This window comes from Lissotriton helveticus, chromosome 7, assembly GCF_964261635.1.
Source record: "Lissotriton helveticus chromosome 7, aLisHel1.1, whole genome shotgun sequence".
Classification (NCBI taxonomy): domain Eukaryota; kingdom Metazoa; phylum Chordata; class Amphibia; order Caudata; family Salamandridae; genus Lissotriton; species Lissotriton helveticus.
Genome location: NC_136068.1, coordinates 799,343,623 through 799,368,570, shown reverse-complemented (window position 1 = coordinate 799,368,570; position 24,948 = coordinate 799,343,623). Strand labels below are relative to the sequence as shown.

At 45.6% G+C, this 24,948-nt stretch overlaps 1 protein-coding gene across 1 annotated transcript in view; it reads left to right on the top strand.

Moving 5' to 3' along the window:
- TGFBI (transforming growth factor beta induced) overlaps positions 1 to 1,603 on the top strand; it is a 281,071-nt gene extending 279,468 nt beyond the window's left edge. Inside the window, exon 17 of the mRNA XM_078653226.1 lies at positions 999 to 1,603. Within this exon, the coding sequence (XP_078509352.1) occupies positions 999 to 1,039 (41 nt within the window). The 3' untranslated portion in view covers positions 1,040 to 1,603. The remainder of the gene's footprint in view (positions 1 to 998) is intronic.
- The last annotated feature ends 23,345 nt before the right edge of the window (positions 1,604 to 24,948 follow it).

Here is a 24,948-nt window from a genome sequence, read left to right as displayed (position 1 = left end):
TGAGTAGGGAACCATAAAACATGCTAGTGGTTCGGGCCTGCTACTACCTACTAACGTTGAAGTGACTTTAACTTCAGTGTAGTGATCCCAGCCAAACTGCAGTGTTAACATCAAAATATGTAATCACACCGATTCTGCCACTGCAACCAGTGGCAGCACAAGATAGATGGAAATCCACTGTCATCAGTGAGGGTCAGATGGTGTCATAAAGGGGTGGGATATTTGCGACTATACATTCCCTAAACACTCACGGCATTATGAGCTCCAATGATATATCTGGATAGATAAATTATGCATTTATATGTTTTATATGACAAAAATCTTTTTCTATGAATCATTGAGGAGGTTCTCATTTTTTCGCTTCTACAAACCATGCAGTATGTTTGACAGTTTAAAGTACCCAAACTATAACTTTTTCAGCAATGTCATTTTTTTCTGCAGCTCAACATCCCATTTTTTGTGGATTGACTTGAGAGCGCAGCTGTTGCCAGACAATGATGTGAGCAACCCTAGAGAAGGCGCTTTGCCTCCCCCCACATGTTGGGGCACAGGAGTGCATGTTTTGGTTGGGCAGAAGTCTTGTGATTCCACAAAAAAGTGCTCGCCCGCGCCACAGCTGTGCTAATCGTGTTTATTTATCTAGCTTCTTTGCTTGAACTTTCAGGCGCACACACATGACATTGGAATGCTCGTCTTAGATAATTTATGTTAATTTACACTGGAAGTAGCACAGATGGGAGGAGGGCAGTCTTTATCATACATGGATTTTGGTTGTGGTCTAAAACGCTTAACATTGTCATACAACATTCTTTTAAAGCCAGATTTATTGGCATTGCCAATGCTTGTTATATTCTGGTCATCAAACAAATATAGGTTTTTCTTATCTCTTTGGTTATATTTGTCTTAAAAGTGACCAGGAAACTATTGGAAATATCTTGAAATATTTTCTGGAGTATAACATTTTTTTTCTTATTTTTTTTATTTCTTCTCTTATACAGCTCCTGCCTTCTCCAAAATCTTGGCAAGAATGAGGCACTAAAAACATATGAATAGTCTATAAGAACACAAGGAATCTTTCACCACTGGTTATATAACCGAAGACTAAAAAAGTGCTCAAACTTTAATTTTGATGAAATACAATGAATATGCAGCATGAGACATATTCGAGTGCTGTGCTCTTCTCACTTGTTTGTGAAATGTATTGTTTGCACAATAAGGTCCGAAAGCATACGTGGAACAATTGACAAAGTGGAAAATTGTACGCTGTAATTTAATGCATTGATTCTTTAAAATATCGCAACCCTGTAATTCAGTGGACACGTACTGTGACTGATTTTTAAGAGCCACGTGGGTACAATACCCACGAATACATTCGCCTTCAGATGCAGAATGTATGTACTACATTCGTTGTACGGGGAGTGGGGGTGGGGGTTGATTCAAGTGGAATAAGCTATCAAGTGTAAGGTTTATTTTTCGATTTTAAAACGAGAACTGTCTAAATGACTATTGCCTTTTATCTCAATGCCAATGTTCTTGAATTAAGTAGATCACCTGTTCTCCAATGACAGTATGCACATCTGGCAAATAAAAGGTACACTTTAAAGATTTTTTTTATTTGTACTCTTTTCCTTTTAATAATGGTAATAGCAGCATATTTACATTTTCGCCAGGCATTCGCCACACGCATCTCATTCCTTCCAGATGAAAAGCATTTTTGGTATTGATTATTCTCGCTCTTTCGATGACACATGGATCATGAAATGATATGTGAGAGTTTGGAATCATTGGTGCGGGGAAAGGTGGACCTTAACAAAGATGCGCTCCTTTCTATTGGACGAGTACAGTCAGTTCAGCTAGGGTGAGTCAGTTCTGGGTCTGGTGTATTAATTAAAGTGCGAAGCTCCTCAGGGCTTGGCCTTGTCAGTGCTTTTGTTTAATATCTACATGATTCCTCTTGCACGCCTGATCATGGCTCATTGCCTCTGGTATCAAATATACTTTGCTGGCACACACATTGTGTAGACCTGAATGAGATGCCATCACATATGTCAGCAAAACAGTTATGCTTCAGGCACATAAATCTTGCTTGAAGGCACAGTGGAACCAAATACACATTTTTCACCAGAGGAACATAAGACTTCCTGAGAAAAAAGTTCAAGCTATAAAAAACGCAGAGAAAGATTCTGAAGTAGAAGTATCATTCAATAAGCAAATTGTTGTTATTCAAAATGTGCACATTGCCACGTATGTGCTTCCATCTAAGGTAGCACCAGTACTGCAGACCTGTCTCTTATTTTACTAAAGCAGTTAATGGTCTTTTCTAAACTTCTTCATTGTGTTAGTACTTATCTGAATATCACACAGAGTAACCTTAGATTAGAAGCCTTTCACAGTAAGGCTTCAAACATCCTGTAGCTTGAACGCATGAGGGCATTTGTTGGCACAGTGGAAAAGTTTAGATAGGTTGCCCATTATGGTAGAAATCAGGTTCAGAGTATTCGTTTTGTTCTGAAAAGGCAGGAATGGTTGGCATGTGCCTCTTCTTTTAGGAAATCGTTTTCTCGATAAGGAATATTCGGTATAGAACCAGAATTATAACACCTCTTCATGCAATATGATCAGTATAGCTGGAATGTCATAGGAAATGCTCCACCAGCAAATATTCAACAATGTTTTCCAATCACAGCTCTCAAAAAGAGACAGAAACCACCAGTTAAGTAGACAGAAAAGTTTCCCCAATATACTGTATTAGGCAACTGACTATGGATATTGTATACAGTTTTTTTAAAATTCGATTTGATAACTTTTTTTTCATTATGCCTTATGTATCAGCAGTTTTGAAGCTTTGGCATTTTGTACCACAAAACAGAGCCACTAGAAATATTATGCAACATGGGAGGACCAATTTATGTGGCAGGGTTGATTACATTATATTGCAATAAAAAGCAAGTCATGTTGTGTAAGGCAACATATATTGTGGTAATATTACCTCAACATTTTGTCATTTTGTGATTTTCACACGTCAAATTGCTTTTGGGTCTCCCCCATGGTAACATTGGTGTGTACACAATTGTCATATTTAATTTATTTGCAAGCCCCTTGTAAAGTGGTACACCAAATACCCAGGGCCTGTAAATTAAATGCTATTAGTGGGCCTTTAGCACTGAATGTGCCACCCACACAAGTAGCCCTTTAAACATGTCTCAGGCCGGCCACTGCAGAGCCTGTGTGTGCAGTTTTACTGCCACATTGACTTGGCATTTAAAACCCTGTGCCAAGTCCAAAACGCCACTTTTATTGTCATCCCTTGAGCTACCCCTCTGCCTGCTGCTCTCTGACCCTCCTGAGGGAGAGCTGGACTCTGCCTTACAACTGAAGTGATCTCCAAGGGCTTGTTGGCTTGCCCCCTGAAGCCTTGGACTGAGGGCTATCAAAGTCTCTACAGCTGCTCCTTTGTCTGGTTCACATGAAGTAATTCCAGATTCTTGTTCCAGAGAAATCATAGCATCTCCAGTCTGCATGTAGCAGAACCATTGCATTGACCCTGTTGTGGGAGTAGAATTGGCACATCGCTCTTGGAACCAACTCATTATATTGAGATCCCGATGCATTGGAACCCCGCATCGCCACTGCAGCTGTTTGGTGAGATCAACGTGACTGTGTGGAGAAATCAGGTGCATCACACATTGGAACTAATTGATCTCAATGCTTCGGTCGGAACAGACGAATCGCCACCACTGCATGGAGAAAATCAACGCATCACCTCGAGTGGGGTTCGACATCGATGCATCGCTCCTCTGCACCCCGCATCTTGCTGATGCAACATGGATCAAGATACTATGGTCAAAGGGCCTGCGCGGCTCTTGTCCCGGGTCTGAGCTCCATCGTGGTCAGCCTGAACTGTTGACTTTGCCCCGGTCCAGTGCAACCAGATAACCCTTATTGGTTCCAATGGTTTGCAAGTGCTAGAACTCTTTTTATTCTTTAAACATTCATATCTTGGCTTCTATTTACTGGGTCTTTGTTGTTTTGCTCTTGATTTATTTATATAGTCATTGTCTCTTTTTCTAAACCAGTGTGGTGCATTTTTATGGTGTTTTAATTGTGTTACTGTGTGTGTGTGTTTCACAAATACTTTACACAATGCCTCTTTAGATAAGCCTGGCTGCTCTGTACCAAGCTAACCAGAGGATGAGCACAGGTAATCCTTTAATGTGTATCTGACTTACCCTGCCTAGGATTGTGGTTCCTCCTCGGACAGGGTGCATACCTCTGCCAACCAGAAGTCCAATTTCTAACATTGGTGATCAGTGGGGAGGATGGGACTTGTGTTTGTACAATACCATATAGTACTTTGTTGTTTACTACTACTCTGTACTAAAGACCAATTCACACCCTTTTTCAATTCTCCTTAATTGGGTTTTTGATTTTGTGCTAGAACCATATCTCTCTTTGGAGAAGCAGAATCTGCACCTGAATTGATTAATTTGAGTTAGACAAGCTAGAGACTTATACAGCGGTCCAACTCAAAGAATTTTGCAGGGGTGTTAAACTGTCCACTCAAGGCTTCACCCAGAATGTGGAGCTGCAAAAGGTACTGATAGCTTGGGCAGAGGCCCGTGGTGTAGGCGCTGGGACCCCAGAAGAGGAGGAGCAAGAAATTGAGGAGGAGGATGAGGAGATGATCCTAAACTCTGAGAAGGATCTGGGGCTGCCTGTGGAGGGGATCACCATCTTGCTTGAAACAGTGGTGGTTCCAAGAGCAGGGAGAAGCATCTCATCTAAGAATCTGTCCCTACAGGAGCTGGAGTACAGGAGGGAGGAGGGATTGCTTCAGCTGGATCTTGCTAAGTTGGAGAAGGTGCAGGCTCTGGCTGAAAGGGAGTTAGCTCTTGAGTTGAGCCTCAGTGAGCTAAACACCAGAGAACTTCAGGTGGGATCCACCATTAATGGGGGCTACATACCACTAATCAATCAAGAATCTTCATATCCAAAGATTTGGTGCCCAGTTATGTGGTGGGGGGTGATATGGATAAACGGTTTGCAACCTGTGAAGTGGTTCTAAGAGTGCACAAGGTCCCTGAGGAGTCCTAGGGTGGTGTTTGTTGGAGGTGCATGTCTACAGTGGGTAGGGATGCAGTCTTGACACTGGAGGTGGGGGTAAAGGCATGCTACGCTGCAATGAAGGTCATCTTAAGTCATCAAGTTTGGACTAACCCAGGAACAGTATAGGAAACTGTTCAAGGGCAGCCACAAAATCTCATCACAGACATGGGTGGATTTCTTAGATTATGCTAGGAAGGTCAGCACCAGAGTGGTCAAGAAGGCAGCTGGTGTGGGGGGGGGGGGGGTCTCCCAAACAGATAGTCAGGGTTCCCGTCAGGTGAAAGAGGAGGGAGATAAACAGAAGTAGTTCTTTCAAGTCCCCAAAACCAACTCACAGAGGAAAGGGTCCCATTCCCAATCTGTTCACCAGAAGAAAAGCTTCCCTGACAAGAATCAGCAGACAAAAACTCCCAAATGCTATGAGTGTTTTGAGTATGGGCACTACAATGGGAATCCCAAGTGCCCTCAAAGAGCATAACCACCCACTGGAGGAAATATCCCAGGAATAGTCAGTGTAGAGCTAAGGAAAGGGTTTGTCCTAGTAAGTAGGGGGGGCTAGGTTGCCTTAGTGTCCCAGGGTGACAGTGAGATGGTTCCTAAAATCCATGTGTCCTCTAATATTGCAAAGTATTGACAGTGTGTTATCATCAATGGGAAATGTGTTGAGGCTCTGAGGGACATGGGTGCCAGTTTGTCTATGGAAAGGAGTCATCTGGTGTCCCCAGAGCAGGTGATCCCCAATGCATTCCACCAGGTTGCTTTGGCTGACAACAGAGAGGGTCACTATCCTGAGGCCCTTGTTTGAGTGGGGGTTTCAGGTCTTCCAAAAGTTGCAGTGAGTCCTGCCATTCATGTGGACTGTCTGTTAAATAATGACATTGAGCACACCAAGGTAAGAAGTGGAGCTCAAGGCTCACCTGGAGATGTTAGGGTTACCTGAGTGGATCTGTGTAATCCTAAGGTCCATGGCTGCCCAGGATGGGAGTTAAAAAGGTCTTGAGCCTGGAAAAATGGCCCAGCCAGCTGCTAAGAAAGGAAAAGGCAGGGGTGTTAGGAACCGGCTCTTGGATGTCTTCCCGGTGAGGTGGATGGGGCACCTATGGTGGCTACCCCTGAACCCACTGAGGAGGGCATTGCCCCCTTGGTGACCAGCCAGAGCTTGCTGGAAGGAGGACCCACCAAGGAGAAGTTCTGTAGGGCATAGAGTGACTAACCAACTCTTGAAGGCATGAGACAACAGGCTGAAGCCCAAGCAGCAGGTGTGCCCTCTGCAATTCATTACATTTACTGGGAGGATAACCTCCTTTACTGTGAGCCTAAGGCTCCTGTGCATGGGACAACAAGGGCCCTGGTGGTACCCCAATGCTACAGGGCATTCGTACTGGAGTTAGCTAATGAAATTCTGTGTCTATTTTTATTGGCCTAGAATCAAAACTTCCTCAGATGCATTCTAGAGAACTTGTGTCTTGTGTTACCTGCCAGGGCAGTGCAAAGACAGGGTAGAGGTAAATTTAACACAAGACCAGAAACAACAAAAAATCCACAATACTGTAATTAAAATGGTAGAATTAACGTACTTCTCTTTAGATATTAAAATGCGACACTTTGAGTCCATGTACCTTAAGATGCGTAACGCTTCTACAACGAAAGTGTTGCAGGGATGGTGATGCAGTGGTTCCTTACACGCAAAGACGGTGATGCGTTGAAGATCCGGTGCAAAGAAACAAAGATGGCATCTTTATGATGCGGCACGCTCCTCTGATGTTGCAAGATGTCTCGACTCGATGCGACAACTACGGCGGCGACACCCTTGTTCAGTGATGCGGCGATAGCGACTTTGGCGGCGACACTCTTCTCTGACGATGCGAGACGCTTCCACTCGATGCAACAGATGCAGCGGCGACACCCTTGTTTAGTGATGCGACAACAGCGGCTGTGAAGGCGGCACGCTTCTCCGTGGATGTGAGGAGCTTCTGCGGTGCAATGCGTCAGCTACAGCGGTGACACCCTTGCTCAGTGATGCGGCAGCTGCGATGGCGACACGCTTCTTCGATGTTGCAAGACGTTTCTTGTAATGCAGTGCAATGCTACAGTTACAGCGGCGACACCCTTGTTCAGTGATGCGACGGCAGCGGCTGCGATGGCTACACGCTTCTTCTTCGTGAGTCGCGCTTCCAGCTCCTTGCGACATGCAGTCCCTTAGAAGGCCCAAAACAGCTGCAGGCACTTCCAAAGAACTCTTGGGGAGCTGGTGGTTGAAGTCTGTTGTCCCTGAGACTTCAGCAGGAGGCAAGCTCTTCTCTCAAGTCCTTGGAGATCCTTCACAAGTTGAATAAAGCACACAAAGTTACTTTCTCCTTCCTTTGGCAGTCAGGCAACCATTGCAGGCCAATCCCCCAAGCAGCACTTCAGCTTAGGGACAGTCTCTCCTCAGTCTCACTGGTTCCACTCCTCAGCAAAGGTTTCTTCTTGTTTCCAAAAGTGGTCTAAAGTTCTTGGTCCCGTCTGTTATACACAGTTTCTCTTTGTTCTCTGCAGGCAGAGAGGCCTTTGCCTAGTCCAAACCAGTTCTGGTCAGCCCTGGAGCACTCTGTTTACATGACTTCTTCTTTCCTTTCACAGTGCAGGGCAGAGACATCAGACGCACCACAGGGGGTGGAGCCGGCCTTGTGGAGGGAAGGCACAGCCCTATTCAGGTCCAAGGTGCAACTCCTCCCTCCCATCTAGATGCAGATCTCTCTATTCAGCACTGGGTTGACTCACCTTGTCTCCTGGAATCCCCCAGCCCCTGTCACTCAAACTCCAGACAAGGAATACACAACCTAGCAGAGGAAGGCTTGGATGGTTAGACAAGAAAATACCTACTTTCTAAAAGAGGGATTTTCAAACACAGAATGTTAAAACCAACTTCACTAAAAGATGTATTTTATCATTCTGAGTTCAGGCATCATAAACTCGAATTTCTACCTAGTTCCGTGAGTCAGTTCGGATAAGATGCCATAATCTAACTGCCATTTCTGGCCTAGGGGAAATAGGTAGCCTTGCAATAGCGAAAAACGAAAATGGCTGTAATTCACTATTAGGACATGCCACACACATCAAGGCTTGTCCTACCTTATACTTACAATGCACCCTGAACTTGGGCCTATCATAGGGGTGTCTGATATGAAGAAAAGGGAAGGTTTGGGGACTGTCAAGTGGGTACACATGACCAGTGAACATGGCAGTACCAGACTGCACACAGGCTCTGCAATGGCAGATCTGAGACACACTTTTACAGGCTGCTTCTGTGGGTGGCACAACCAGTGCTGCAAGCCCACCAGCAGCATTTGGTTTACAAGCCCTGGGCACACTCAGTGCACTGTACTAGGGTCTGACAAGTAAACAAAATCAGCCAATCATGGAGTCACTAATCCATACATCCATTTACATTAGGGAGAGCTTATGCACTTTAGCACTGATCAGCAGTGGTAAAGTGCCCGTGGCAATAAAACAGCCAACAACAGGTCAGAAAAAATATAGGAGGAAAGCAAAAAGTTGAGGGATGACCCTGCAACAAGGGCCAAGTCGAACAGCTACAGTCACTTGAGGGCATTCACCATTTAAACAAAAAAGTAGCATATGGAGACATGTTCTGATGCCAATCTGATGAAAACATTTTCAAAGCAAAGTCTTAGCCTCATTCGGAAGCTTAGGGCAATTTAATACAATGTGAGCCAAACTTTCCTTATGTTAATGACAAAGTCTGCACTTGGAAGAAAGAGGTTTCGACTACCATTTTGGCAGGCAGTCTAAAGTTTGACACAAGCCAAAGCGCAGGTGTAGCAACTTGGTTTTCCAAAAAAAATCTAAATAAAACTATTAAATATGACTGCGGACGGGGTTGTTTATAAAAACCATAACCATCCATGCATGACTTATTTTGCTAAAATCATTCTTATTCCTATTCCATGAGATTCTCTTTATCTAGTGATGTTTTATAGGGGGTATGTTATAGTGTCGATTCCCATAATTGTTATGTTATGTTATGTTATTATAAGCTTGTAGAGCGCTATATCACCCAGGGGTATCTAAGCGCTATCAACGGATACACAACATCAGTAGGTGAAAAAGCAGATCACAGAGGTCCCCACGCTCCACAAAAAGCACTGTCTTCAGCTTTTTCCTGAACAATAATAGGTTTGTTTCCTTCCTGAGTTCAACCGGAAGAAGGTTCCATGCCAGAGGGACCGTGCTAGAAAAGGCTCGGCCACCCTTAGATGTAAGATTGTACCGAGGGCAGAGAAGATTACATGCCTCCGCCGACCGGAGAGACCTAGTAGGTAGATACCTAGGGAGCCGATCTTTGATGTATTTGGGGGCTGAGCCGTAAACCCTTTTGTGTGCGATGCAGAGACTTTTAAATTTAATTCTTTGGGCAATGGGTAACCAATGTAAGCTGCGAAGAAGGGTCGTAGCACGAGTGTGCCTGGGTTTTTTTAAAATAAGTCTCGCCGCATCATTCATCACGACCTGTAGACGGGCCAGAAGGTAGTTTGGGAGACCATAGTAAAGGGAATTACCATAGTCCAGCCGTGCCAGAACTAAGGCGGAGACCGCCAGCCTCAAAGTGGAAGAGGATAGAAATGAGGAGAGTTTCCTCAGCTGGCGGATCAGACTCACACAGATGCCAACCACTGATGATACCTGCTGAGTCATAGAAAGTCGGGCATCAATTTTGATGCCAAGACTTTTGACTGCTGGCACTGGGGCTGGAAGTGGCCCCAATTCAGCCGGCCAGAACTGGTCGCACCAAGGATTGGCAGCTGTAGTGATTGCCAGGACTTCCGTTTTTTCTGGGTTTATTTTTAAAAAGTTGTTCGACATCCAGCTAGTTATGAATGTGAGAGTGTTCCGCATTCTCAAATGAGCCTGAGCATTGTCGTCAATCTGAATCAGGATTTGTGTATCATCTGCGTAATTGTAGACTCTACAGTCCAGCCTGTTCAGTGATGCGATCAGTGGCTGCAGATATATGTTAAAAAGTAAAGGTGACAGGGCCGAACCCTGGGGCACGCCGCAGGTCAGTTTTGCTGATTTGGAAACAAAATCAGCGAGCTGCACTTGTTGCGACCTGTCTTCAAGGAAGGATGTCAACCAGGCGAGGGCTGTGCCCCGAATCCCCAGGTCCTGTATCCGCGTTAGAAGTTGGCAATGATTGACGGTATCAAATGCCGCGGACAAGTCCAAAAGGATCAGGGCACTAGGTTTCTTTTTATCCGCCTTGAGTCTCAGGTCCTCCAGCACGGATAGCATCACTAATTCCGTGCTGTGGTGAGCTCTGAAACCTGCATGGTTAGGCTCAAGGAGATGGTTACTTTCCAGGAAGTGGGTGAGAGTATGTAGAACATGCTGCTCCAGGATCTTCGCAAGAAAGGGAAGCTGGGAAATAGGCCTGAAGTTCTTTAGGTTTTTTGGATCCGCACCAGCTTTCTTAAGTAGCGGGACCACCCTTGCCTCTTTAAAATTAGAGGGCACCAGTCCCTGCTTTATAGAGTGATTTAGCAGCGTAAGGACCTTGTCCTCCAATCCAGGCCAACCCAGCTTAAAAATCTGAGGGGGACAGGGGTCGGCAGGGGAACCTGATTTCACCCGGTTCAGTATAGTCGCTAGGCCCTCCTTTGTTAGAGCTGGTAGAACTGATAGCTTTTGCATGGTGGGTCTGGTGGGGGGGTAGGAGGGGTTCTATAGAACACGGGGGGATTGGAATCTGATTGATTTCTGAGACCAAGTTCTGAATTTTATTCATGAAGAAGTCTTGAAAGTCCTGACAATCTTTGGAGTCAAAAAAAGGTTTTGGCTCTTTGATAGTGCGTAGATCCTTCAGGACTTTAAAAACCTCTTTCTGGGGGTTAGTTGCCGTTAGTATGGCTGTTTCATAGAATTCGGCTTTCCTCAAATGAATGGCTTTTTTATAAAGTGCAAGCTGCGATGTATAAGCTTCATGTTCCGTGGATGCGCGGGACTTCCGCCAATCTCTTTCACGTTGGCGTAAAACCTGCTTTTGCAACCTGAGATCTTCGTTAAACCATCCTGCGGCTTTGCCCTTGTCTCTCATTCTGATTTTACGAGCAGGAGCAACAGCCTCAATCGCTTCTTTGAGGGAGGCCTGCAAGGCGGTGCTTACAATATTCACATTGTCATTTAATGACAAGGGAAGTATGGTATGTGAAAGGGCAGTAATTAACTCATCAGCTTTGACCTGCTTCTAGCTCCGAAGGAATTTCCACTGAGATTTTACTTCTTGTTGTCCTAGCACAAGAGGAAATTGGCCTTCGATCAGGTAGTGATCCGACCAAGGACAAGGGGAGATCACCGGGGGAGCTAGAAGAGGGCGGGAGGACCAGATCAGGTCCAACGTGTGGCCCTTCCGATGGGTTGGCTCCTCCACTACCTGTGTGAGTCCTAGCTGCATAAGGACTTCATCCAGTTGATTGGACTGATTATTCCTCGGGGTGATTTCCCAGTGGAAGTTGAAGTCCCCTAGAATCACCAACCCCTCATAGCGAGTGCGAAGGTCCTGGACCGTCTTCAAAAAAGGTTCCAGGAACTTAACAGTTGTATTTGGAGGGCGTAGACTAACAGGAAGGTTACACAGTCTGTGGGGGAACAGAATTTCACTCCCAGGACATCTGCACCTTCAATACACTCAGAGTATATAGTTTCCATCCTTAATATATCGTTAAAGAGGAAAGCTACACCACCCCCCAAGGCATTATTTGGCCGGTTGGCATATATGGCAGAGAAGTTTGGAGGGAGGGCTGCCACTAAGTCTGGGGTAGAGAAATCATTGAGCCAGGATTCGGTAATACATAGGATATCAATAGTGTCTTCCTGTAGGAGGGAGAAGACTTCGAGACAATGCTTCTGGAGGGATCGGGTATTGAGTAATGAGAACTTACATCCCTGCCTGCTAGTCTGTATCGGCACAGTATCCTGTAAAGGTGGTCCACTTACTGAGTTAAGGCCAACATTGGGTCTCAGGAGTCCTTCCCGATTGAGTTTAAGCATTACCCTCTCCGGTAGTTTGTGGACAGATGAGTTACAGCCTAGCAGAGACAGTCTAGAATAGACAATGCTAGAACCAGGGGTCCGCGCACGGACGGGCGCAGACGGGCTCGCCTTTGGCGCGCCCGCGGCGCGCGTCCGCTGCGCGACGGTGCCGCCATTCCCTTAAGTGAGGATGTCCCAGAGAAGGCCCGCCTGCAGCCCGCCCCCGGACGTACGTCACCAGGGGGAGCCCAATCAAGCCCAGCTATTGGTCCTAAGCCCTCCACTCAAGCGGCACCAGCCGTGGTGGAACGGGGCAATTGACCAGCGATAGGCAGCGAAATAAAGTGCAAGGTGAGCAAAAACACACAATTCAGTTGTAGTCACTAAAGTGCAAGACTCACAAACACATTAAAATGAGCATATAAAATTTTTAAAAATGAGCCAACAGAGGACTAAGAGGTGAGTGCAAAATATTGGAGAGCAGAGCGCTCCGTAAATCAGCTGTTAGCGCCTCACCGAGGAAGTGCGTCCGCTGCGCGACGGTGCCGCCATTCCCTTAAGTGAGGATGTCCCAGGGAAGGCCCGCCTGCAGCCCGCCCCCGGATGTACGTCACCAGTGGGAGCCCAATCAAGTCCAACTATTGGTCCTAAGCCCTCCACTCAAGCGGCACCAGCCGTGGTGGAACGGGGCAATTGACCAGCGATAGGCAGCGAAATAAAGTGCAAGGTGAGCAAATACACACAATTCAGTTGTAGTCACTAAAGTGCAAGACTCACTCAAAATTCATTTGCCTCTGAGTCATTCAAGGCCAACACAAAAGCCTGCGTTCAGCTGTTTGTTTTTGTTGGAGTAGCAGTTTGAATTTCTTTCGATACCCGGGAACTAATATGTCACCTGATCAGACAGTCTTAATAGTGACATGTACTTTAGTAAGGAGCCGAGCTGAGCTAGTACTTGATTCAGTAAGACTAATTCCAGTCGTATCTGGGCCAGGGATGTATTTTGGGGGAGTCGAAAGAGAAGGTAAAATGCCTTGTCTTCTGCACGATTGAGAGAGGGCCCAAATCTCCCTGGAAAAGCCTTAGTGCCAAAACTAATGGTTGGGATAAACTTGGCCTTTATCTCTGCAAGAAGAGGCGCCAGAGATAGACTTTGCAATTTGTGATGTAAGGGTTGTAGAGCTGCAATATAGGAGGCTGTCTTTGGCTTTAATGAATTAAGATCGAAAGGATAAGACAGTCAATCCTGCAGCCAGACACTAAGGTATTCATAGCAAGAGCTTCTTGATAGTGGCAGGCTGCGTAGGAGCCATCTCCTTTTCTTTTCAACCTTCCTTCCAGACACCGTGATATGGGTCTTTGTAAGAGACACAGCCATCTCATTTTCAACATCGAAAGTGCGGAGATGATTTAATAACCTCTGTAGTCCAATTTCAGTCAAGTTCATCAGAACTATATCATCAGCATACTGAGGTCACCTGACAGTGCCCCAGTCTTGGTGGATGTGATTTCTCTGTGTCCAAGAGTCCATAAATGGTGTGGCACTAGTTGCCATGGTAAACTCACAGATGGCAGCGTCCAGGTGCTGTAGCAGGTGAGTTGGAAGTATTTTGTGTCCCTGAGACTTCAGAAAACTGGAGGCATGCCAGCAAGCTTTGTAACTTTGTTCTAAGTTAGAAAGATGCAGGTCCAGGTCTTCTCATTACCAGGCAAGGAGGGCAGCAGGTCAGCACATTAGCACAGGTGTCCTTAAGAGTGACAGTCCTTTTGGCAGCACAGTAGTCCTTCTTCCTGGCAGAGTATCCACAGGTCCAACTGAAGTGGTGGTGTCTGAGGTCCAGTATTTATACTTTGGTGCCCTGATTATGGACGATGGGAGAAGCTTCTAGACAGTGGCTTTGAAGGGCAGAGTATCCCCTTCCATCCCTGCCTTGGCTCCAAGCTTTCTGGAGTGGCAACACAGGGTCATTTGGCCTATTGTGTGGGGACAGTGCACAACCTACTCAGGTGAACGTGCTTAGCTCCGCCACCCCATGAAGCCAGTTAATGGCTCATTAAGGCCCATAAAGTCACACCTAAGCTCCCTTTGTGTGTGGTTGTTGAGAGGGAATGTACAAGGCCCAGCTGTCACCCACCTCAGATGTGTATTCAAGACAGGCAGAAAGCACAGAATGGTTAAAGTAAGAAAGTGCCAGATTTCTAAAAGTGGCAATTTCAGACTAACAACTTAAAATCCAACTTTACTTAAGGTGTGATTTTAAAATGTGAGTCCAGAGACACCAAACCCGAAAAATCTATCTTGTCCGAATTAGAAATTACACACACATTCAATGTAATAAGGTAATCCCAAAGTGAACCTATAGGAGAGATATGCTGTGCAGTAGTGTTAAATAAATTTAAGAGTTTTTCACAACCTAGATTTGTTAAACTTAAAAGTACATGTCCAACTTTTTAAATACACTGCTTTTTGCCCATGGGGCTGGCTAAGGTCGATCTTAGGGGTGACTTATATGTATTTAAAAGGAAGGTTTGGGCCTGGCAAGAGGGTTAACTTGCCGGGTTTACATGAAAGTTTAAAAGTGTGCACACAGGCTCTGCAATGGCTGGCCTCAAATGTTGAAAGTGCTACTGAAGTGGGTGACACAATCAGTGCGGCAGGCCCACCAGTAAAATTTCATTTAAAGGCCCTGGGTACATGGAGTGTACTGTATGAGGGACTCACAAGTAAATTAAATATGCCAATTGTGGATACATCTATGTTACCATGCTTTAAGAAGAGAGTACATGCCCTTTAGCATTGATAAGCAGTGGTAAAGTACCCAGAATAGTAAAGTCAACACAAACAAATTCAGCAAAAAGGGGAGTAGGAAGGCAAAATGTTTGGGGGTATCCCTGCAGAAAGGGCCAAGTCTAACAGTCTCCAAAGGATAAAGACAGATCAGTGGCGGAAGTAATCCTGTCTCCCCAGTCATACTCCAGAACAGCAGATTGACTGCCACAAAGTGCTGGGGCAGCACTCCTCTCTGTTTTCCCTCATCCCTTGGACTACCCACCTGTGTCCCCATGATTAGGACACACAAGACAGCCTTTCTGTCAGCAACACATTGTACAGGTTTTCTGACAAGGTGAGGGCCAGCATTAAGGAAGAGGTTTCCAAAATACTGAGATTGGGGGTTATAGAACCCCCAGTAGCACCTGGTCCAGTCCTGTGGCACTGGCACCAAAAGCTGCCACACCAGGCACCATACCTGAACTCAGGTTCTATGTGGACTATAGGGGGCTCACCAAGACTGATGCTTTCAGAAACCAATCCTAGGATGCTTGATTCCAGTCCAGGGAAGACATGGCTTGGCAGTTCGGGCTGGACAGTTACCCTGAGGCACAGGATCAAGGCTGATTTGCATATGGCCATGTCTGAACTGGGGTGGTGTGGTGAGCAAAAAAATGATGGATTTAGGCCCATGTCTCTGTACTGGGGTGAATGTATGACATTGTTCTGCATTCTGTCCATCAACTGTTGTTTTTGCATTTGTCACCTCGAGTGGAACGGGTATGCTCAGACATTAGTCCCGTGCTCTCCACGCCACTGGAGTCAAGCTGTCCTGGCTGATGACGGCTGATAGCCAGAAACCGGTCCTAGGATGCTTGATTCCGGTCCAGGGAAGACATGGCTGGGCAGTTCGGGCTGGACTGTTCCCATGAGGCACAGGGTCAAGGCTGATTTGCATATGGCCATGTCTGAACTGGGGTGGTGTGGTGAGCAAAAAAACAATGGATTTAGGCCCAGATCTTTGTACTGCGGTGAATGTATGACATTGTTCTGCATTCTGTCCATAAACTGTTGTTTTTGCATTTGGCACCCCGAGTGGGACTGGTATGCTCAGACGTGAGTCCCGTGCTCTCCACGCCACTGGAGTCAAGCTATCCTGGCTGAAGACAGCTGATAGCCAGAAACCGGTCCTAGGATGCTTGATTCTGATCAAGGGAAGACATGGCTTGGCAGTTCGGGCTGGACTGTTACCATGAGGCACAGGGTCAAGGCTGATTGGCATATGTCCATGTCTGAACTGGGGTGAGCAAAAAACAATGGATTTAGGGCCAGATCTCTGTACTGGGGTGAATGTATGACATTGTTCTGCATTCTGTCCATCAACTGTTGTTTTTGCATTTGTCACCCTGAGTGGGACGGGTATGCTCAGACGTGAGTCTCGTGCTCTCCACGCCACTGGAGTCAAGCTATACTGGCTGATAGCCAGAAACCGGTCCTCGGTGCTTGATTCCGGTCCAGGGAAAACATGGCTTGGCAGTTCGGGCTGGACTGTTCCCATGAGGCACAGGGTCAAGGCTGATTTGCATATGGCCATGTCTGAACTGGGGTGGTGTGGTGAGCAAAAAAACAATGGATTTAGGCCCAGATCTCTGTACTGCGGTGAATGTATGACATGGTTCTGCATTCTGTCCATAAACTGTTGTTTTTGCATTTGTCCCCCCGAGTGGGACTGGTATGCTCAGACGTGAGTCCCGTGCTCTCCACGCCACTGGAGTGAAGCTATCCAGGCTGATGACGGCTGATAGCCAGAAACCGGTCCTAGGATGCTTGATTCCGGTCCAGGGAAGACATGGCTGGGCAGTTCTGGCTGGACTGTTCCCATGAGGCACAGGGTCAAGGCTGATTTGCATATGGCCATGTCTGACCTGGGGTGGTGTGGTGAGCAAAAAAACGATGGATTTAGGCCCAGATCTCTGTACTGCGGTGAATGTATGACATTGTTCTGCATTCTGTCCATCAACTGTTGTTTTTGTATTTGTCACCCCGAGTGGGACGGATATGCTCAGACGTGAGTCCCGTGCTCTCCACGCCACTGGAGTGAAGCTATCCTGGCTGATGACAGCAGATAGCCAGAAACCGGTGATAGGATGCTTGATTCCGGTCCAGGGAAGACATGGCTTGGCAGTTCGGGCTGGACTGTTCCCATGAGGCACCGGGTTAAGGCTCATTTGCATATGGCCATGTCTGAACTGGTGTGGTGTGGTGAGCAAAAAAACAATGGATTTAGGCCCAGATCTCTGTACTGCGGTGAATGTATGACATTGTTCTGCATTCTGTCCATAAACTGTTGTTTTTGCATTTGTCACCCCGAGTGGGACTGGTATGCTCAGACGTGAGTCCCGTGCTCTCCACGCCACTGGAGTCAAGCTATCCTGGCTGAAGACAGCTGATAGCCAGAAACCGGTCCTAGGATGCTTGATTCTGATCAAGGGAAGACATGGCTTGGCAGTTCGGGCTGGACTGTTCCCATGAGGCACAGGGTCAAGGCTGATTTGCATATGGCCATGTCTGAACTGAGGTGGTGGGGTGAGCAAAAAACGATGGATTCAGGGCCAGATCTCTGTACTGGGGTGAATGTATGACATTGTTCTGCATTCTGTCCATCAACTGTTGTTTTTGCATTTGTCACCCTGAGTGGGACGGGTATGCTCAGACATGAGTCTCGTGCTCTCCACGCCACTGGAGTCAAGCTATACTGGCTGATAGCCAGAAACCGGTCCTCGGATGCTTGATTCCGGCCCAGGGAAAACATGGGTTGGCAGTTCGGGCTGGACTGTTCCCATGAGGCACAGGGTCAAGGCTGATTTGCATATGGCCATGTCTGAACTGGGGTGATGTGGTGAGCAAAAAAACAATGGATTTAGGCCCAGATCTCTGTACTGGGGTGAATGTATGACATTGTTCTGCATTCTGTCCATAAACTGTTGTTTTTGCATTTGTCACCCCGAGTGGGACAGGTATGCTCAGACCTGAGTCCCGTGCGCTCCACGCCACTGGAGTCAAGATATCCTGGCTGATGACGGCTGATAGCCAGAATCTGGTCCTAGGATGCTTGATTCCGGTCCAGAGAAGACATGGCTTGGCAGTTCATGCTGGACTGTTCCCATAAGGCACAGGGTCAAGACTGATTTACTTATGACCATGTCTGAACTGGGGTGGTGTGGTGAGCAGCAAAAAAACAATGGATTTAGGCCCAGATCTCTGTACTGGGGTGAATGTATGACATTGTTCTGCATTCTGTCCATCAACAGTTGTTTTTGCATTTATTCCATCCCCCGGGCTTATAAGCTGAGTGACCGGCTAGGGGCTGCCCAGTACTTAAGTACCTTTGATCTTATATCAGGGTACAGGCAGATCACCCTAACAGAGGGAGTAAAGGAGAGGTCAGCCTTCTACACTCCAGAAGGCCACTAGCAATTTAGGGTGATGCCCTTTGGACTCCAGGATGCCCCTGCCACCTTCCAAAGGCTGGTGAACCAGGTTCTTGATGGAATGGAGGCCTTCAGTGCTGCATATCTGGATGACATAGCTGTCTTCAGTAGCAGCTGGAAGACCCCCTTTTTCACCTCCAAGAAGTGCTTCAGGCTCTGCAACAGGCATGCCTGACTATGAAGGCCAGTAAGTGCCATATAGGGCAGGGGACTGTGGTGTACTGGGGACACCTGGTGGGCAAGCGTAAGGTTCAGCTCCTACAGGCCAAAATAGAGACAATCATGGGCTGGGAGCCCCCCAAAATCCAGATAGAGGTCAAAGCATTATTAGGCCTCACTGGGTACTATAAGAGGCTTGTCAAGGGATATGGCACCATTGTTACCCCCTTGACAGAGCTGACGTCTAAGAAGCAGACAAAAAATGAGATTTGGACATAGGCATGCTAAAAAAGCATTTTACTCCATTAAGCAGGACATGTGCACAGCCCCTGTGCTCAAGGCCCTGACGTTTCCAGGGAATTTCCTGTTCATACAGATGCATCAGAGCATGGTATATGAGCAGTACTTTCACAACTTAATGTTGAGGGTCTACACCATTCTTTAACCCTCATTTATACCTGTTTGGGACTCATTTCCTGATTCAGACTGACCACAGGACCCTCAGGTGGCTCATGCAAATGAGGGGTGAGGATCGAAAATTGTTGAGGTGGTCCATTTCCCTATATGGTATGGACTTCAGAGTGGAACATAGACCAGGGGTAGACCACACCAATGCTGATTGTCTATCAAGGTTTTTTTGCCTTCGGTTTGTTTTGGGGGGGCGGGCAGTTTTATATAGCGCAAACTAGACCCAAAAGTATCTGAGCACTTTACATGAGCGCCAGTTGTGTTACAGATGGACACATACATTTTTTTGTTAGGCACAGGGAGATTAAGTGATTTGCCCAGAATCACAGGATGTTGTGGGTCCCTGCCGAGACACAAACCCAGTTCCCCAGCATCAAAGGCGACCCCCATTGCTGTTAGGCCACATCCTCTCCCCAGTGATTGGAACTCTCTAGAGGCTGGGTATCTCTCCCCATTTCAGCTGGAGAACACATGTTTTCGACCTATCTTCCTTAGTGTGTTCTTCCCCAAAACGTTGTTTTAGCTTGCTTCCTCCTTTTTACTGATTCTTTTTGTTGGCCTTAGTACTTTGAGCACTTTACCACTGCTGCCCAGTGCTAAAGTGCATGTGTTTCTCCCCTAAATATGTTAACATTGGTGTATACACAACTGGCAAATGTAATTTTCTTGTAAAGTAGTATGCCATATACACAGGACCTGTAAATTAAATCATACTAGTGGGCCTATAACACTGATTGTGCTACCCACAGAAGTAGCCCTTTAAACGTGTATCAGGCCTGCCACTGCAGAGCCTGTGTGTGCAGTTTTAATGTCACTTCAACTTGCCATTTAAAACCCTTTGCCAGGCTCTAAACTCCCCTTTAATTTCACAAAAATCACCCATATGGTAGGCTCTAGATAGCCCGTAGTGCAGGGTGATGTGTAAGTAAAAGGCAGGGCATGTACTTTTTAGTTTTTCTTGTTCTGGTAGTGAATACCACTTACATTTGTTTTGCACTATTGTGAGGTCTTCTCTTCTCATAGGTTAACATCGGGAATTCCTTAACATACTTTTAAGCTGTAATTCCTCATTAGAAAGGAGTAGCTATATCATGTTTTATATCTTTGGAATGGTAATGATAACTCCTCTTTACTGGTAAAGTTGGATTTTAAATTACTATTTTAGAAATGCAACTTTTACAAAGTTGACATGTATCTGTTCTTACAGCTTTGTGAGCATGTAGCCTTTCTCCAACACATCTGGGGTGGGTGACAGCTACACTTTGTGCATTCCCTCTAGACATTCACAAACACAGGAATGTTAGGTGTGTCTGCGTAGTCTTCTGCATTCTGATGGCTCTTCCTGGGCAGGAAGGGAGGGTGGAGCTGACACTTCCACCTGAATAGGCAGTGTTCTGTCCCAAAACAAAGGATAGAGTATCCTCTACAGCTAACCTGGAGCCAGGGCTGGGAAGGTCTTCTGTGCACCTCAACGACCCTTCTTTCAAGTCACTCCCACTTCAAAGGCACAACCGGGTATAAGTACTGGGTATCTGAACCCACCAAATCAGACACTTCTGACATTGTAACTGAACTACTGTGCTGCATCAATAACTGACACTCTGCTGGACTGCTTATCTGCAAGACCTGCTTCTCTGCTCTGCTGCCCTGCTGCCTGATGCTCTCTGACCCTGCTGGGGACTCTGCCTTGCAAGTGAAGTAATCTACAAGACGTGTTGGCTTGCCTCCTGTTGCTTGAGATTCAGATCTATCAAAGTTTCAACACCTGCCCCTATGCCTGCGTCATTGGAAGTAAACCCAGATACTTGCACGAGAGAAATTGGATCTTCTCCAGTCTGTATGTAGCAAAACCGGCACATCAAACCTTTTGTGGGACTAGAATCGGCGCATCGCTCTCAACACCAACGAATTGACTTGAGAACCCGACACTTCAGAACTGCGCATCGCTGCCTCAGCAGAATGGAGAGATTGACGCATCGCCTCGTGTCAGGTGCCTTGTACATCCACAGGAGCCGATGATGTACCCAATGCCCCTCCGCCTCAGCCACCACCCGAATAATGTATTCGAGGTAAACGTCTAAAGCAGGGGGGAAAGGGGAAGTGGAGAAAAAGAGAGACTGCCTTGGTTCTGTAGTATGGTGTCTGCTCTGTTGATGGTTATGGGTAACTTCTTAGGACTGCACCTGGACAAAGACACAATTGTAATTATGCACAAATGCTAAATAGACACTCTAAAACCTATTTACCCAGAGAATTGCATTTATCCTATTAAACCTAGGCCTTCGCTTCTCTCTCGTTGATGATTGTGATTTTCTCAGGCAACTTCGGTGCTAACGAAACAAATAGCTAGAGTTATACTATCTCCTAACGGAATGTATTCGTATCTTATATTGACCTTTTTAGACTTCTGTTTTACCTGGTCATTGTCTGAGTAATGCTTCAACTGAGTTTCATTCCAAAGTCCAAGAACTTTGGTTTTTGACTGAAGTAAATTGTTTCCTAACTTATCTACATGAGCTCTAATATGGAATTGCACTATGAATCTTTTACACGGAACAAGAACAGTTAACCTGACTTCGTAGTAGTACCCTAATTAGTAAATAATATATACTGACTTTGCTGCAGTTCGAAATCTTCAAGAAAATAAAGAAACACGCCTGACTGGATTATTTTCATCAAGTCTGCTGATTCTGCTCATCCCACGTTGCGCATGCAAAAACTCTTCACTGCTGGTTGGACGCTGCAGCACCTTCCGAATTCGTCCGTGTCCGTATTCTCATACTCCTCTGAATAACTGGTGCAGAGTTCAGTGAGAAGACGTGCTTCTCCAAGAGAAATCACAGTTGAAGTGCGCAGTTCTAATTACGAACGCACACCTTGTCCTCATTGATGGTCGCGTGCCGAGCAAACACTAGACCGCCAACTTGCTTTGGCAGAGTCTGCACCGCACTACCATTTTTGATTGTTTTGAATCCCTTATATTTTTCAGGCATTGTCTTAACATGAGCGTGGAGATTAGATATCTTTTCTTCCAATGCGGATATCAGGAATGTCTGCATAGGGGTCTGTTCTGCCTTCCTAAGGTTCTAGCTACAGATATCGTGACAGTAACTCCCTGCAAAGGGGTCCCTCCCAATTTGGGTTTTGTTGGGTGAGCCTTTTAGAATTGTTTTATCAGTCTTGGCGCATGTACATTAGAAGAGGGTTCCCATGACCTTTTCTCTGGTCCAAAACCCTTCCAATCCACTAAATAACACAATCGGTTTTTGGTGATTTTAGAGTCTAACATTCTACTGACTTCGAACTCTTCTCCTGACTCAATTGTAATTGGCAATGGTGTTTCTTTAAGTCTAGCATTGGCTGGGTTTTTCTTTAAGAGTGACATATGAAAAGTTGGGTGAATTTTTTGTGAGTTGGGAAGCTGTAATTTTACCACTACTGGATTAATGATTTTTTGAATCTTAAAAGGGCCAATGAATCTCGGTTGGAATTTCCTATTCCTCTTTAATTTTAGATGTTTAGTGGACAACCAAACTTGATCTCCCACCTCAAACTGGGTTCCCAATCTCCTTTTCTTATCAGCTTGATTTTTGTATGACTCTTTTGCTTTTAACAAATTTTCTTGGCCCTTCCCGTACGAATTTTCTAATTCACTCACTACATCTGTGACTGCGGGCACCGTCTCATCTTTTTTCCCTAACATTAAACTAGGATGTCTTCCTGAGTTTAAATAAAAGGGTGTGTAACCAGTGGAGTTGTGCACAGCATTGCTGTAAGCGGACTCTGCAGTCCACAGTGATTCTGACCAATTACCCTCCTGTTCCATCAAATAAAGTCTCAGATATTGTTCTAATTCCTGATTGACTCTTTCGGTTTGACCATCTGTTTCTGGATGGTAACTGGTAGAATACAGGGAGCCAATACCCAAACTGTGCATGAATTTTTTCCAATATTTAGATACAAATTGAGTCCCTGGGCATGAATTACATGTTGATTAAATATTTGAACCAACTGTGGTGCAGTGGGTACTGATTTTAATGGAATAAAATGACTCATTTTGGAAAATGAATCTACCAACACCAATATGGCTGTGTATCCCTGGCTAGATGGAAGATCAACAATTAAGTCGAGGGACACGGTATGCCATGGGTGAGGTGCATTAGGCAGAGGTTGTAACAAACCTTGTGTAGCTTGCCAATTACGTTTTCCCTTGATACATAACGCACAAGTTGAAACATACTGTCTCACCTGAGCTGACATGCCCGGCCACCAAAAATATCTCTAGATTAACTCTAAGGTTTCCTTGGTGCCTTTGTGACCCGCTAGACGATCATCATGACATGTTCTCATAGCTTTTTCCTGCATTTCTTTAGTTGGAAGGTACAACTTGCCCTCATGATACGGAAGCCCTTCCACCAATTCTCTTTTGTTATCTTCTCCAACCCAATCCTTTAACTGTTTATCAGAATGAGTCCTCAGGATTTCTGTGGTAAATTCTTCTGAATGAATAGCCCCGATGATTTTATTTTGAGGAATAGTGGGTTCTTCTGAAGTCACCTTCACAGCATCAGATTAATTCATTCTAGATAACGCATCCGCTTTCCCATTCTTCACGCCTGGTTTGTACGTAATAACGAAGTCAAACTCTGAGAAGTACAATTACCATCTTAATTGTCAAGAAGTTAGCATCTTTGCTGATTTTAAAAATTGTAAGTTACGATGATCTGTGAATACTGTCACACAATGTCTGGCTCCCATTAAGTAGTGTCGCCAATCCTGAAATGCCTCTTTGACTGCTAATAAAATTTTGTCGGCAATGGAGTAATTGGTTTCAGGCTCCGACAGCTTCCTTGATCTATATGCCACTGGGTGAAGTTGCCCAGTCTGCTTGTTTCTCTGCGATAGAATTCCGCCTGTAGCAAAGTCAGATGCATCAGTTTCCACAAAGAAGGCCTGCTCTGGGTCAGGATGCATCAAGATTGGGGCAGTGACGAAAGCCTTCTTCAAAAACTGAAATGCTTCTTCAGCTTCAGCTTCTTGGGACCAATCAAACTTTTTACCCTTCTTCAATAGTTGAGTAATCGGTGAGACCAGGGCGGAGAAATTAGGAATAAATCTCCGATAAAAGTTGGCAAAGCCAAGAAAGCTTTGTATCTCCTTCACATTCCTTGGTGACGATCAATCCTGAATGACTTGTACTTTTGAAGGGTCCATAGCTACTCCTTCAGCAGATAGGACACACCCTAAGAATTCCACTTGATCGGTGTGAAAAATACACTTTTCGAGCTTAACGAATAGACCGCTGTCTAGTAGTTTTTGCAATATAGCTCTTACATGCTTCACGTGATCCTCCATGCAATCAGAAAAAATCTGTATATCGTCTATATAAACAACAGCAACTCGATCAAGCAAGGAATTCACTAAGCACGTCCTTAACCAGATGTTGAAAGGCTGCTGGCGCGTTGCTTAATCCGTATGGCATCACTTGATATTCGAATAGACCATATTTGGTCCTGAAGGCTGTTTTCCATTCGTCACCTTCAGCAACTCTCACCAAATGGTACGCCCTTCTTAGATCCAGCTAAGTATAAACCTTGGCTCCCTTGACTTGATTTAAAAGCTGTGATATGAGAGGTAACGGATATGTTTTTAATGGTCACTTGATTCAAGGCCCTATAGTCGATACAAGGAGGGCGCAGAGGACCATCCTTCTTGGGTCGAAAAAACAAAGGCGACGACACCGGAGATTGCGATGGCCTGATGAACCCGATCTTCAAATACTCATCTAAATATTCCTTCAGATGAATGTTCTCTGCCTCAGTTAAAGCGTATATGCGACTACAAGGTAATATCGCTCCCGGCTCCAATTCAATTTTGCAGTCGTATTCACGATGCGGAGGGAGTCTTTCTGCATTTGTTTTA